Below are 15,908 nucleotides of genomic sequence, written 5' to 3' on the forward strand. Positions count from 1 at the left end.
ACATGAAATAGTGTAAAGAATGTACAAATGTACCTAGCCAATAGGCTTGACTACAAAGAGTTAGTGAGGTTCATAAAGGCTTCACCTAACTTTTGTTAACCTTAGTCCCAAGTGACACTACTAGAACAAAATAATGTAGGGCAAAGAATGTGTGTAACTAATTTGCACAAATCAAGCTAACTATGATATTGCCATTTAAGAAAATAGAATTATCCATACTAAGCTAGACTAGATATTAGTAATGCTTTTATCATTGCATAAGATTAAAATTTCTAGTTCTAGAATATCTATTTCTTTACATTTTCCTTGTCTTATTCTCATGTGCATCCTTCATGTAGATTCTCTTTGTCTACCTCTTTATTGACACAATCATAGGTGTTCAAGGAAAAGACCACACTAATAAGACCATTCCAATAGAGAGATAGACTAACATCCATGCAAGGCCAAACTTAGCTATGAGACATGATACATATCATGAAGACCGTGTTGGAAACTTACAGCACAAGAAATAAACATCGTACTAATCATAACAAGTAAATCCTACTAATCATAATGAGTAAATCTAATGAAAAGCATTTTGTAGGTGTGGATTCTATGTTCCTTTTGGTTTCAAAAAGATCATGTCCATAGGAAGTTTGAGTCAAGGAAGAGTGTTGAATACCATGGGAACAATTGACATTGTCAAAGTCTCTCTACTAGTTATTTTGATTGCCATATGCAAGAAAACGTAGTCACAATACCATGAGTATAAAAAGGGTTAATCAAAGTTTCACTCCTAGTTATTTTGATAATGAAAGAAAATGTAGTCTCGACACTATGAGTATAGAAAGGGTTATTCAAAGTTTCTCTCCTAGTTATTTTGATTGTTGACATGAAAGAAAACGTACTCTTGATACTATGAGTATAGAAAGGGTTTGAAACATAGACTTTTTAGATTACTTACTAGCATGAACTAAAAGGTCATAAGCATAATATTTATTCTATTTGTAAAAGTGCATAATACATGGATTACTTTTCTTTCGTGTTACATATATTAAAAGTCCGCAAGTTGACGAGATAAAATCTATTGAAATATTTTATACATTTCGAGTGACTAGAATTTTCAAGGATTTGAATTTTACAAGATTTGAATTTTACAAGCTATTTACATATGAACTTTTTACTCTCAATGCATGGAATAACATGTAAAATGTGTAAAATCTAGAAGTTTTTTCAAGTTGAGGTTGTGATAGTAACAATATGGATCCTTAGTGCATTATGGTAACTTTTGGTCAGGTTTTGGTCTCTTCTCATTTAAGGGTGTTAACCATGAAAGTTTTATTTGGAATACTAGGCCTAAGTAGAGATGATTTAAAGGAGACCAAATTTCAAAAAATCGTGTATGCTCATGTTGATAAATATTGTGATTCAATTTTATCTCGCCAAAAGGATTAAGGAAAGTGACATAAAATCTTACCAATGTAATGTCCCTTCTACACTAGCTCCCCCATAGAGGAATATTAGGAGTTGATAGCCCATTACAAGTGTTGATACATAAAAATCCCATGCTTAATTGAGCACACATGCACAAGCACATTCAATGTACACATTGGATACATGTAAGCACACTTGCACAAATGCAAATGCATATACATGCATGGACACATGCATGCGCAAATGAGTGTGTAGATGTGTACACATGCTTGCGCTCATTATTGTGTGCATGAAATTACAAGCACCGTGCATGTGCACATGCACCAAGGAAGAAACAAATACGGCTATTATTAGCCCAAGGTCTACTCTATAAGGTTTTTCAAGATGGTTGGGTTTTTTTATGTTCTCTTTGGAATGATATTACTAAAACAACATGTATATCTTCCATATATGAGGATCTAACTTTATCGCAAGAAAGCTCTTAAGAAACAAAGAGGTAGTGTAATATACAAAGGTGTGTTATAGATTAAATGCTTGCAAAGAGGATTTTAGTTTAAGTGTTTCTATTTTGCACATTATATCTTTATAGAGTTGTATTTGACCAAATATTGACACTATTTAAAATAGGGTATTCTCTCCTTAACTTTTAGCTTGGTGCACATGTGCACCAAGCTAAATAGGGCATTCTCTCCTTAATTTTTAACTTAGTGCACATGTGCACATGCCCACACACATGGAGAAATATACATACTGTTAACAATCACAATCTAGTGTTTGTCTTTCCAAACAAGTAGAGAGTTTATAGTAAGTGGCGTACACATAAACCTTACAAGATTTCTTGGTAAGTTAGTATCACAATTTCAAATTTTTACAAATTATATGGTTAGTAGGCATGGTCGCTTTGGGTTATAGTGTGTGTGTGTGTGTGTGTGTGTGTGTGTGTGTGTGAGAGAGAGAGAGAGAGAGAGAGAGAGAGAGAGAGAGAGAGAGAGAGAATTTCCTTTTAGCCAACATGAAAAAGTGGAGCACACAAGGAAGATTTAAGATGTAACTTCACCGAAAGAGAAGCAGTGGTGTTATTGCCTTGGAGTACCCAACTTCATTAGTGGATCATGAGTTTTTGTGCCTGAATAGAATGTAGGGTAGAGATAAGGGGAAGGTGGGGCTTTGTGATAGAAAAAAAGTTTTCAAACATTCAAAGAAAACAAAAGTCTTATGGTGAAAGAGTGCAAGGAAAACATATAGTATGATATGTGTAATTATAGGGGAAGGTGGGGCTTTATGATAGAAAAGAAGTTTTCAAGCAGTTTTCAAGCATTCAAAGAAAACAAAACCCTAGCTAGTCTTATAATGAAAGAGTGCAAGGAAAATAATATGTGTAATTATGGTCTTTTTATATTATCTTTCACATTAAACCATAAAGCCATTATTTTTCTAAATATTAAAAGGGTTGCATAAAAGGACACATGAGGATGATGCATAGAATGGTTGGGAAGTAAGAAACCATCAATGCTAAAATGTGAGCCTACCATTGGGAGTTGTGGAAGCTTGATTGAAAGAAACCATCAATTGGGTTGGGATTAGGTGCAGCGTGTGAAAGCCCCATCCTAGATTTAGCATGACTTTTGCTAATGAGATGGAAATGTTTTGTTAAAACTAGCATGCCCAACCCACTTCACATGACCTCTCACATGTCATTTAGGTTTGAATTGAAAGGTCGCATTATTTCTGCAGGGTGACGGTCTATTTTGTAAGGCCCTCTTTATGAGGAAGAGTTGTGGTGGGTGAGCATCTGAGCACCTGGCAATTCCCAGTTTAGACACTAGATGGTGGCCAAGTGCTGCCAAATGTTTAGGAGATTGCTTATATAGACTCGGCACTTTGCTAAGTAGGATGCATGCTTGTGCAAGTTATGTGACCGCATTAGTGAGGGCACTGTATTCTCAAATTATGGGGCCCATTTGAGGGTCCATACGGTCTTAGATGGCCGTGGAAGCTGTATTGAGTCCTTTCAATGAGATGTTGTTGTAGTCTAATATGGTCCCAACTGGATGAAGTGGTCAATTGGTCATTTTGGCCAACATGGCCAACCTCCTATGCCCCTATTGACCCTGGGTACTATGTATAGACTAGTTTAGCAACCTTATCATCGAGTTCAAAGCACTCTTATAAGCAAGACATCCTTGATCCAAAGTATGTCTAGATTGCCATCAAATCTCGTTACCCTAGGTACTATATATAGAGTAGTTTGGCAGCCTTATCATTGTGTTCGAAGCGCTCTTGTCAGCAAGACATCCTCCATCCAAAGTTTGTCTAGATCACCATCAAAGCTCCTTACCGGTGGATGGACACCATCAATTTGTAATCAAGTTTTCACCCAAGAAATAATATTGTTCTACTTCTTTCTACAATTCAGTGCTTTGTATTGTGTTGATCCAACTTCCACTATATGTATTCTTACATTGTTGTGCTAGGAGTGTTTAAGATTATAATGGGCCATGGAGATGCCATTCAAGTGTGAAGAAAGGCCTTTTGAGATTTTCTTTGAGTGTGGGCCAATGTCAATAATGCCAATAAATGACACAAACATATGTATGATGGTGTTGACCACCCCAAGGGTTGCTATGGGATTTGAGCAAGATGATATAATGACCTGAAACAAGCTTAATCTTTGTGTACATTCGTTTGTATGTGTGCTTAGGAAATATGTGATTAATCACTCAAATGTTTTCCAAAGGTGGAGTAATGTGAGATGAACTCAGTAATCTTAACCTTTGTAATGTCCAGGTGTGATGAGATGTATAAATAATTTGTTGGGCCTTAGCGAGCTATAGGTATTTGAAAAAGAAGAGGAGGATAGGGATCATGCATGCTGTATGAAAGTCCTCCTAGATTTATTATAACTTGTTACAATGAGAGGGAACAATGTTGTTGAAACTACTATGACTAGCCTTGTGTGTAATACCCAATTCACATGACCTTGCACTTGGGCTCTTGTGACCTCACACATGGGCTCTTGTGACATGAGTGTCCAAGGTTGTGATTGGCCATGAAGTTATCATTTAGGTATAAAGAATGGTCATCGGAGAAATCGTCCACCAAGAACGTCTTGTTGGGGGTGTGAAGGGTTGGGCAATTTCACTCATGGAAAGGGAAGCCTTTCTCACTGCCCTGTTAACTTGCTTGTAAGCAATAAATTTGTATTGAATGCAACACCCTTCAATGACCTCCTTCCTAGCAACATGAAGGGACAAAGTATCCCAAGAATGGTGATTTTGGGAAAATCTAGAATTGTAACTATATAGACATACCCCTCATGGCCCAGTTAAGTGGGTTGTTGGAAAAGCCTATAAAGCACTTTTGCATCACACCATCATGTTTATGAAGGTGTTGGCCACCCCAAAGGTTACCATGGGTTCGAGCAAGATACGTTATATGAAATAACATTAAGCTTTGTGTGCGCGCGGGCGCGTGCGTGAGCGCGCACCGTACCCATGCACATGTAGGAAATATGTGATTGACCACATAAATGTTTTCCAGAAGATGGAGTAATCATCTACACACTAGAGGAATGCTAGGAGATGGGAGAAGAATCTTTCTATAAGGACTTGACTAGGCCTATGGTGGGGGGAGAGAGAGAGAGAGAGAGAGAGAGAAACAATAAGTTTTTCTTTTTCCACCTAATATTTTTCAATGTGTTTAGAAGCTAAAAAAAAGAACCATCGCTTAGGCAAGCCAACAAAGCACACTTGTCTCTTTTAGATAAGAGCTTTCTTTGATTCTTGGAGTTGGAAATAGCATTGAATTTTCTCTCGTAATATCATTGCTTGCGTGATAATGGTAGCTCATCAATTGAATGGCTATTTCAACATGCATGCAACTAGCCCGAATGTAAGATGAACCTAGTATGTGTGCAAGATATGTATGAGGAGCAAGCTATGAGATTTGGAACAAACCAAAGAGAAGGAAGGGAAGTCACGAGAGAAAGAACCTCTTGTTGGGGGTGTGAGGGGCTGGGCGATTTTACTCATGGAAAGGGAGGCCTTTCTACACTGCCCCATTAAGACTGGGTTCAAACTGAATAGCAGCCACAACAAAAAGGCATAGGGTAGGGGTGTTGCATGTGAATTGGTGTACAGGAAGATTGGAGAGCTTTCTGTCAACGGCACAGCAACAAGGAGGACCGGCCTCACCCCCCCGGCCACAAGCAAGGTTCAGCGCAGCACACGAGGATGATCTCCGGCCACACTGCAAGTGCCAACGTCTCGAATCTACCATTCCAGCTCCTCAGAACTCAGCAAAGGAGGGCTGTTGCGTGTGAATTGGAAAGGGGCGGCATACTTGTGCTGAGAGCTAGTTGCTGCCAAGGTCTGAACCCAGCCTAACTTGGTTTGTGAGCAATAAATTTGCATTGAATGCAACACCCTTCAATGACCTCCTTCCTAGGAGGGACCAAGTATCCAATTTTGGGACAATTTCTAGGTAGACACATGGACTGTTTGAAAAGCGTAGACACACTATTGCGTCAGGTCTGGTCCCCCTCCAACAAACACTGTGTTTGAGCTCGGACAAGAAGATGTGAAATGGGCAAATACCTGTGTGTGTGGACGCCGCGTGCACACTACTGTCCGTAGAGCACGGGCTGAACTGGCCAAGGGCGTTGATCGGTTTTGACCCGACAGCGTGCCTCATACGAAGCTCAGCTGGAGCCCTGTCTTCGCCATAGCTTCAGCCCGTATCCGCCTCGCCCTTATTTTACCCTCTCATCAAACAGATCCAATCGCCCACTCCCTGTGGAATCCAGCTGCCCATTTCATTCGTCCGGTCAAAAACAAGGTGCAGAAAGTGTACCCTTCCCTTTCTCCACCATTCAGCCCATCTGGCAATCGCCCACAAGCCGGTGAGGGTACCGCTCCCCCATCTGCAATCGCCCACAAGCCAGAAAGGGTGCCCCTCCCTTTCTCCACCATTCAGCCCATCTTCCATCGCCTACAAGGGTTTGACCTCTGTTTTGGTGGTTTTGAACACCCAGACAAGCTCGGATTTGATGGGGAATTGCTTTGGTACCCAAGTTAAAGCCGAGAGCCCCATCAACAGCGGCGTTAATGATCGTAATGCAGGTGAGTGAGACAAATGGAGTAGGATTATGCTGTTCTAATAATCGTGGACCTTGCTGGGTATGAGTAAGGTACGGCTTATTTCTTGTGCTTAATAGCATGCATCTGGATGACTGCTAATTCTATGTGTCTAGATGATGTGCTAATTGCATGTGATCAGATCATGATTCTTTGGTAAGATGTTGGGACTTCATTGCCAAATTTCCTGCTCTTACTACTGTAGTAGAAGCGAATACCTTTATCATGAATTTCTGCATGTGCAAGGCCGGTCTGAAGCTTTGTCAGGGCGCATTTTGGCATCATGAGCCTGGCTGAAGCTTCATCCTGGGCCATTTTGCCGTGTTGCAGCAGCGTGAGCCTGGCTTAAGCTTCACCCCGGCCCATTTGGCCAAGTTGCAGCAGCATGAGCCCGGCTGCCCCAGCCCATTTTGCCTGTTACGGCAGCATGAGCCTACCTGAAGCTCTGTCCTGGGCCATTGTGCCTGAAGCTCTGTCCCGGGCCATTGTTCCTGCAACGGCAGCATGAGCCTACCTGAAGCTCTGTGCTGGGCCATTGTGCCTGTTACGGCAGCATGAGCCCTGCCAAAGCTTTACCCCAGCCCATTTTGCCTGTAACGGCAGCATGAGCCTACCTGAAGCTCTGTCCTGGGCCATTGTGCCTCTTACGGCAGCATGAGCCCAGCCAAAGATTTTTCTGGGCCCATTTCACTCTGCATGAGCCCAGCCGAAGCTTCGTGTGGATCCACTTTGCAGTGCTGTGGTAGCATGAGCCCAGCTGAAGCTTTGTCTGGACCGACTTTGCAGTGCTGTAGTAGCATGCAGCCTAGGTTTGTCGGGGGCCTCTTTGTGGTGGTGTGGCAGCATGAGTCTGGCTTGCGCCTTTAACCCCACAGCTATGGAGGCACCAAATAAGCGATCATTTCTGCAATGCCCCTAATTGTTCAAACAGTACTAGGACATACTATGTAGGGGTTATTGCAATGCTGATTTTTCTTCTTTCGGTGTGCTGAAGTGTCATCCTCTTAGGTTTTTAGTGTTAATTTCTGTATCCAAACAGAGGACTTGATCTAATTAAAATTTGTCAAAAGTACTACTTGCATATGTTATAGTCATTTTTCCTCTACTGGGTTTTTGGTGTGTTTTCAGGTACCCCACTATAGTAGGGTTTAGCTACATTGTTCTTGCTATTTCAAGTGTATTACTTGCATGATAAAAGATAATGTTCATTTATTTATTTTTTGTTGTGTTTATGAATAGTAACAGGTAATGGCTGCAGCTAAAAATGTTGAAACTCCGTTTCTCTCGAGTGGCTGTTCCCATTTGATTTCCTATTCTCTTCCCAAGATTTTCCCTGCAAATTTTTCCTTTCAAGTTTTGATTAAAAATTTCTTGCCATCTCTTCTTGATTATGATCCACCCTAGGTTTCTCCTCTTATCTCTTAAAGTTTTCCCCATTTCTATTTAATTCTACAATTTTACCTTTCATGTATACTAGATAATGTTAATTCTTCTTGTTTCCTAGCCATCCCATTTCCTAGGTTCATACGGGTTCCATTGCAAGCCATCAACCGTTCCGTTCCTGTTTCATGCAACTTTGGTTTTTTGACTGAACCAGGATAAGGCTTGTGGACATCAATTTGCATTTCATAAATAAAAATAAAAATACAGCTTCGCATGGTGTGGTATTTTTACATGTCTATCCATTAAACAGATGCTCAGCAATTGTGTTAATGGTGCAGTGACACCACCAAAGGAGAGCAGCAGCTCATTCATGGTGGACACTAGTCGTGGAAGTACGGATGCAAACAGCACAGACTTATCTCGGTCGCTCACCCCTTCAATGGGTGGCACCTTGCGTGCATTTTCCTATGGTGATTTAAAAACGGCCACACGGAATTTCCGACCCGACAGTCTACTAGGGGAGGGAGGTTTCGGCCGAGTGTTCAAGGGATACATTGATGAGCAAACCTTCATGCCCACTCGGCCCGGGCAAGGGATTGTGATAGCAGTCAAAAAGCTTAATTTGGAAGGGCTTCAAGGGCACAGAGAATGGCTGGTAGGCTTGTGCTCTTCTTAATCTAATCATTGTGTACATTTAAGGGAAAGTTTAGTATGCCAGATGTATGATTGGCATGCGTTTGTGAGTGCAGGCAGAGGTGAATTTTCTTGGTGCACTTCATCATCCCAATCTCGTGAAGTTGATCGGTCTCTGTTCTGAGGATGATCATCGGCTGCTTGTGTATGAGTTCATGCCCCGTGGAAGCTTAGAAAATCATCTTTTCCGGAGTGAGTGATCACTATCTTTCTGCCCTTTTCATTTGTGTCTATATCTTGTCCATCCTGACATGTGTAGTACTTCCTCTTGTAATAATTTACATCAGAGGGAAGACACCATCAAACATTGTCGTGGGCAATCCGAATGAAGATCACAATCGGTGCAGCACGAGGTCTTGCTTTCCTGCATGATGCTGAAAGACCGGTCATTTACAGAGACTTTAAGGCCTCGAATATCTTACTAGATTCTGTAAGTGCTCTCGTGACTGATTGGATTATCAACTGTTTTGGTCTCATCAAGGACATTGAAGTTTTTATTCTCATTGTCCTGTGCACTTGTAGCAATACAATGCCAAGCTCTCAGATTTTGGCCTTGCAAAGGATGGACCTACAGGGGATAACACACACGTCTCCACCCGGGTCATGGGAACTTTTGGCTATGCAGCTCCTGAATATGTTGCAACAGGTTACATTTTGTGCAGACTTTCTCACATCATTGCGTTTGTTTTTTTGAGCAGAGATGCCGTTACTGGTAAAAACCAGTCTGACTGGTAGTATCGCATGTGTCTGTGCTGTACGTTCAGGGCATTTAACGGCCAAAAGTGATGTGTATAGCTTTGGAGTTGTCCTGCTAGAGATACTCACTGGCCGTAGAGCTGTGGACAAAAACCGACCGGGTGGGGAGCAAAACCTGGTTGAATGGGCTAAACCGTACCTAAGTGACAAACGCAAAGTGTTGCGCATTCTGGATCAGAAGCTTGAGGGCCAATATTCACTGAAAGGAGCTCAAAAAGCAGCTAATGTGGCTAATTATTGTCTATGTCAAGATTCAAAGGTTAGACCCACCATGAAGCAAATAGTAGACTCTCTCGAACCACTCCTCAATGCCAAGGAACTATCAAAGTATGAGGAAAACTTCAATGAAGATGGTGAATCCAGCAGCCTGGAAGCTAGAAATGTTGTTCAGCGATACGGCAATAGCCACGTAAGTTATCCGTCTCCAAAAGATGGGTTCAGAAGGCAAGGCAATGGAGTCTCCCCATATCAATCTCCCAGAAGGGGTGGATTTGTAGAAAGACAATGATGGTTGCAGCGACAAGTGAAGGCAACTTCAATGGTGCTGCATTGATTGTAAAGCTAATTTAGGAAAGATTCATGATGCTACTTGAGGTTTTAAGTTTATCTAGATCGAGACAGTGCAAACCAGGCAATAGAGTGGCTCCGACCAATTTCAAACTCAACAGTCAAGCCAAGGCTTTCTTGGAATGGATAGTTTTTAGCCATTACTGCATAGAGTGAAGAGTTTGGCTTATGTTGATTAAAACAGATAAGACATAAAGATGTAGTTCTGATGCTGCTTGTATCTTGAGTAATAAATGTAAAACGATTGGATGTACTTGTTTGTTGTAAACCCTTCATCTGTCTACGAGTTGACAGGATGTGTTCTTGGATTCATCTAGGTATATAAAACGATTGGATGTACTTGTTTGTTGTAAACCCTTCGTTTGTCTACGAGTTGACAGGATGTGTGTGTTTGTAAAGGGAGGAGGATGCTTGGGGAGGGGCTCTCTCTTTCTCTCATAGCGATTTTGTGACACCCCCGCAGGTCATTAGAGCCCCAGGCCGTCCAGCCCCATCGGCCTGGGCACTGGTTAGGCAGACAAACATAGTCACAAGGGACGGGGGACGGTAACGGGGGACGGGGGACGGGGACAGGACGGGGGACGGCCATATGTAGGGAACGGGGATAGGAACGGCACTCAAAAATTACTTTGTCAGTACCACCCGCTCGCCTATACGGGCAAAGCTTGCATGTCCATGGCTGTGCACCATCTCCATGAGGGGATGGGATGTGATTGACCTCATCCCACCATGTCCATCCTGTCGTCCTTCTACGGGTTGTTGGAACTTGAAGAGCCACTGCCACGAGGAGGATGCCATGGATGATGGATGCCTCCTTGTTACTTGATAGCTTGAGAGAGAGAGAGAGAGAGAGAGAGAGAGTGAGGCTTAAGCCTTGAAAGTTGAGGGAGAACTTGAGTGTGAGGATGGGTGAGTGTATATGTGTGTGTGTGTGAAGCTTGAGAGAGAGTGTGTGAGGGAGAGAGTGTGTCTTGAGAGGCTACAGCCTGCTTGTGTGAGAGCTTGAAACTTGAGACCTTGGCCCTTGAGGCTTGCCGCTTGAGGGAGACAGAGTGTGTGTGTGTGTGAAGCTAAAGCTTGAAGTGTGAGGGAGTGTGTGTGTGTGTCTTCTTATAGGGAGGGAGGCAAGAGAGAGGCCAAGGCCCAAAGCCTCAAAGGCTCAAGGCCTATAGGCCAAGGCTAAAGGCCCATGAAAAGCCCCTCCCAAACGGCCAAAAGAAAAGGTCAAAAATGTGACCATTGCCCAAACAGTAACCTGCAGGTGTTCCCATGCAGCCATCCCCCACAACCGTCCCCGGAACGTCGTCCCTTGTGAGGGACACCCAGCTGGGGACGTCCGTCTGTCCCCGTCCCAGTGTTCCCGGGATGGCGTCCCCCAGTTCCAAGGGTCCGTCCCCTCCATCCCCTGTGACTATGCAGACAGAGCAAGGTGGTGCCCACATGTGGACCAGCCGATGGGTGGGCGTCCAATTGTGAACATGGCAACCAGGTCAGTCAGGTTGGGTAGAGAAAAGTGGTACAAATGGGCCAGAATGTTGTCAGAAAAGTGCCTTCACCATAGGGGCCAAGAGTTGAATCCTTAAAATGCAGCTGAGGGAGTTGTTTTATAGGTGAAAAATAGGGAAGAAGGACAAAACAGACTGCAAAAATTCGTCCACCAAAACTATTCAGCATCTTAAGTAGTCCAAAATATCACATGCTAACCAGTTACATCCTCACTCGCAACCAGATGCTACAAAGACAAAGGTTAGCAGCATACGAGGAAGAAATCCATAAAGCTAACAAGGAATCACTTGAGGAAGTTAAGGAGAAGGGCAGTAGAACATGATGTACAAGTATGGAAACGGATATATCAAGCAATCTTAGAGGAGAAGGGCAGTAGAACATGATCTACAAGTAGGCTTGACAGCATAGAAAGTGAGCAAAAAGGGCTCCTATTATGAATTCGAGCATGGAGGAGGATTGCTTCCTAAAACTCATTGTAATCTCATTGATCACTTCTTTCCTATTTCAAATGCACTCTATGCAAGCTACAATTAGGAAGAAATTATTCGAGCTTGGTGAAACAAGGCCTTTCGGCCTCAACCTTTTCTATAAGGATAGAACATGCATCAGGTAAGAGGGGGATGTTAACCTCATTTTGGCCTTAACAAGGCACTCCTAATTACAAATGGGAGTAGTCAAATAAGTGTTTTGTCAACGGCACCTAAAAGTTGTATATATTATGAGAAAAGCTAGCTAATTACCAAGATTTAATATATTAGGCTTAAGTTTGGGCCAAAATTCATAAAATAAAAACCCATGCCTCGGATGATACCCCATTGGAAGAGGGCACCACCAAAAGAAGAGGGCACCTCCAAAGGAAGCTAGACATGCTTCTCTCATGGGCTATTGACCTCGACACTTTGCCAACTATGAGCGGTCTCTCGTGGGGATACCCTTAACCAAACCATGGCCCTTTATTTGCCTCAATTTAATATCTTTTTATTGGACACCATTTCAACCCCCACCTTCTACACCATCTTAGCGACATCAACACCATGTGGGCAACACCCTTTTCTTCTTCGACCAAGCCATCTCATTCATGGACACCACACTCTTATACTCCAACCATTAAATCTCATTCGCTTGTGTGTAACATGGCCACATAGTGTCACTTGTTCATGGCGGACACACCACACTCTTAAATCCCATTCGCTTGTGTCCAACATGGCCACTTAGTGTTGTCACTTGTCCATGGACACACCACAATCTTATACTCCCTGGAATCCCATCTGCTTGTGTCCAACTTGGCCACTTTTGGTGTTACCTATTCATGAATTCTACACTATTGAGAAAGATCGTTTCCTTGACCTCACAGCACCACTGGCCTCAACTTCCTCACCCATGCAAACTCCCTTCACTCAACCATGATCGCCATGAAGATCCTTGTTCCGTGAAGTCTACTTTTCACCAGCTTTGTAATATGCCCAATAACCTCTGACTATATCATATAGCCTACTCTTACCTTGAACAAGCCCTTACCACCACCGATGAAGCCACCATTCATACCATCCATACTTTCGGTACAAAACCTTTGTCCATGGGTACCACACACAAGCTGCATTTTGCAAAGAAAGTGGAATTCAAAGTGTTGGGGAAAGTACTATGTTGGAATTTTCATCGAAAGGAGCTTCTACATAGGCCCACCATTTACCTTGTGCCTATGCACAATACCTACATTATCTACATGGGCTCTGCATATAATAGACACATAGGCACTACTTGTTCAGAACTTGCGTTAAGCCTCATCTGATAACCCTGCATGTATGTTCTATAGACGAGGGGGACATGTTGGGGTGCAAGCCTGGCCCATGGTATGACCCATCACTTGAACCTTTCTAAAATTTGTTGGAACCTTTTGTATCCTCATCTTTGACCACACCAACCATTGATCCACACTGCCTCTATCCCTTATGCCTGATAACACCAACTCCCTCAAGCTCTAGAGGCCACCCAATCCCATTACTGCTATGGGTCGGAGAGGGGATTAATGGAGCCCATGTGCAGAAGACCTACAAAAAGTGAAAACAAGAAGAAAAGGTTAAGTTTTCTAAAAGAAAAATTTTAATTCTTTAAGATTCAAGTTAAAAGCCTTGAGGGCTTTTAAGGGAGCTTTCACATGCAATTCAAGATTGATAATGTATTTTTCTCTCATTTGACACCATTTAGTTGTGGAGTGTTGTTCACAAAAGAGAATACTCAAGCCTTGTAAGATAGAGAGAAGAGAACACTCAAGCCTTGCAAGATAGAGAGAAGGAGAGGAGAATGCAAGGGTCATACTAGTTTGCACCTCAAGCCACTCTTGGTAGAGTAACTCTCTCTTGTGGAGAGCTAGGGTCCTCAACCTTGCCTCCTTTGTTGTCACCACAAAGGAGCTTTGCAAATGGGTGGGGAGAAAAGAGAGAGAGAGAGAGAGAGAGAGAGAGAGAGAGAGACCTATGGAAAGCTTAACCCCTACTTTAATGCCATGATGAGTAAAAGCATGAGAGAGGAGACAAGAGAAACATAGACGAAGAAGAGAGCATACATCAACACCATCGCTCACCCACACAATCCCTAAGCATACATGCAACAAAGAAGAAGAGAAAAGAATACAAGCAACTTCAATCATAAGAGAAAAAAGACTCAAACTCAATTCTGAGAATAGGATTATGTGTTTTCTCATTATTCAAAATGTCTTATATAATACTCATTTGTACAATGCCCAAAACTGATGTTGTCTAGGGGCCCAATAAGCCAGTCTAGGCTAATTTCCTAGCCTAAATGTACATCACCACCGACATTACACAAGTTGTAAGTTTAATGTTTGACTATCTTCTGGCATTACACACGTCATAAGCTTAGAGAATTCCCATAATCATTTTACATAAAGTGCATTACACAATACAAAAATACGGCTCAAAGAAGTTACTGTGCATGGAGTAATGTTAGTAGCCAATGTGGTTAACATACCAACCCCTCCCTAATTATGATTTTGTCCTCAAAATTAGCAATGAAGCTCCATGGGAGACTAGTGGTAGAAGCCGTTAAATTTCTAGTAGAAGTCAAAGTGGGACTACATGTATTGGGTGGTTTGATGGAAGGCTTTGTTGATCCAGAAGGCGGTTTTGAACATAACTTTGAAAGTGAGCATACACTAGCCATGCATCCACTTTATTCGCTTATAGAGCTGAGTATTTGGTGAAGTGTGGGATCCTTGTTGATATCAAAGGCCATGCCCTATTGACCTTCATCGAATGCGTCCGAGTTGAGAACTTCCACCAAAAGGACAACAATGAACTACATTAAGTAGATGGTGGTGGGCCAGATTGAGGTCGAGCATAGCATCATGATTTTGGAAGCACTTTCACAACGTCAAGATCATCCATTCTTCATGGAGGACGAGGGGTGGTCGAGGTGGAGGTATCCATGGAAAGTTGAACTGAAACTTTAGGGTATAGCAATACTCTTTCCAATACCTAGCTTTGAGGAGGTAAGGGCACTGCCACAAGTTGTTCCCCCATAAGATGGTGCGTGATTGGGGTAACGCTAGACCGATGGTCATTTATACCCCCCACCACAATCCCTCTTGCAATGAGATCTTGACCATTAATGGAACTTCTATTCCAAATAAAACTTGATAAAGCTTATGTCGAGATGATGAGTGATCCCGTCTGTCGGGGGTAGGGTCTAGGCATTGCTGCCCGACTAATCCAATATTCTAAGGGCTTTGTCAATAACTATGCCCTTGAGAGGATCATGCCAGTTGTTGAATGGGCGGTTAGGGGGTACATTTGCTAATGTTTTTTGATGGGGGGCTTTTTGGATCTCACCTTCTTCCAAGACTATGGTGGGAGAAATGGGTGGTCGGCTTTTGTGAGGTTGAGGCCTTGGTGAGGCAAACATCCCCGAGAGAGTTTAGTGGTGGTGCTAACGTGGGAGATGAGGAGGGTGATGGCAGAGTTGGAGAGGTAGGTGGGGATATCCAGGAAGGAGTGGCAGGTGTTGAAGTGAAAGCAAGGAGAGGGGAAGCTGATGTAGAGGGTATGCCAACTTTGATGTATCACTTCGATGGCATGCCAACTCTGTGTGTATATCCATTGTATTGCTTAGCTGATGATGTCAATGGTGGAGGCAGAGTATGGGCATAACTCCGTGGGAACAAAGAGGTTAATGAATTTTTTCTTGTCTCTAGATGGCATAACTCCGTGGGAACAAAGAGGTTAATGAATTTTTCCTCATCTAGATGGTTGGAGAAACTAAGGACTTTGCACCAGGACGACTGGAGGTTGAGTCAGAGCATGTGGTGAGGGAATCAAAAGATGGTGAAGGGTTTTCATAAGGGAGATGGTATTTTGAAAGAAGAGCATGGCGAGGGTGGTGTGGGAGGCATAAGGGAATTCGGAGAAAAGGTGGTGGTGGCACCAAGGCCTGCATCCA

At 42.8% G+C, this 15,908-nt stretch overlaps 1 protein-coding gene across 1 annotated transcript; it reads left to right on the top strand.

Annotated features, from left to right (window-relative positions):
* Positions 1 to 6,011: 6,011 nt before the first annotated feature.
* Positions 6,012 to 10,200, top strand: LOC147633454 (receptor-like cytoplasmic kinase 176). The gene is made up of 6 exons (XM_086806531.1): positions 6,012 to 6,533; positions 8,270 to 8,586; positions 8,681 to 8,816; positions 8,912 to 9,054; positions 9,147 to 9,270; positions 9,389 to 10,200. The coding sequence occupies exons 1-6, from the start codon at positions 6,461 to 6,463 to the stop codon at positions 9,886 to 9,888; spliced, it is 1,293 nt and encodes a 430-aa protein (XP_086662657.1). The 5' UTR covers positions 6,012 to 6,460; the 3' UTR covers positions 9,889 to 10,200.
* The last annotated feature ends 5,708 nt before the right edge of the window (positions 10,201 to 15,908 follow it).

Source organism: Cibotium barometz, chromosome 12 (assembly GCF_041138505.1).
Source record: "Cibotium barometz isolate CiBa-2024 chromosome 12, ASM4113850v1, whole genome shotgun sequence".
Taxonomy (NCBI): Eukaryota; Viridiplantae; Streptophyta; class Polypodiopsida; order Cyatheales; family Cibotiaceae; genus Cibotium; species Cibotium barometz.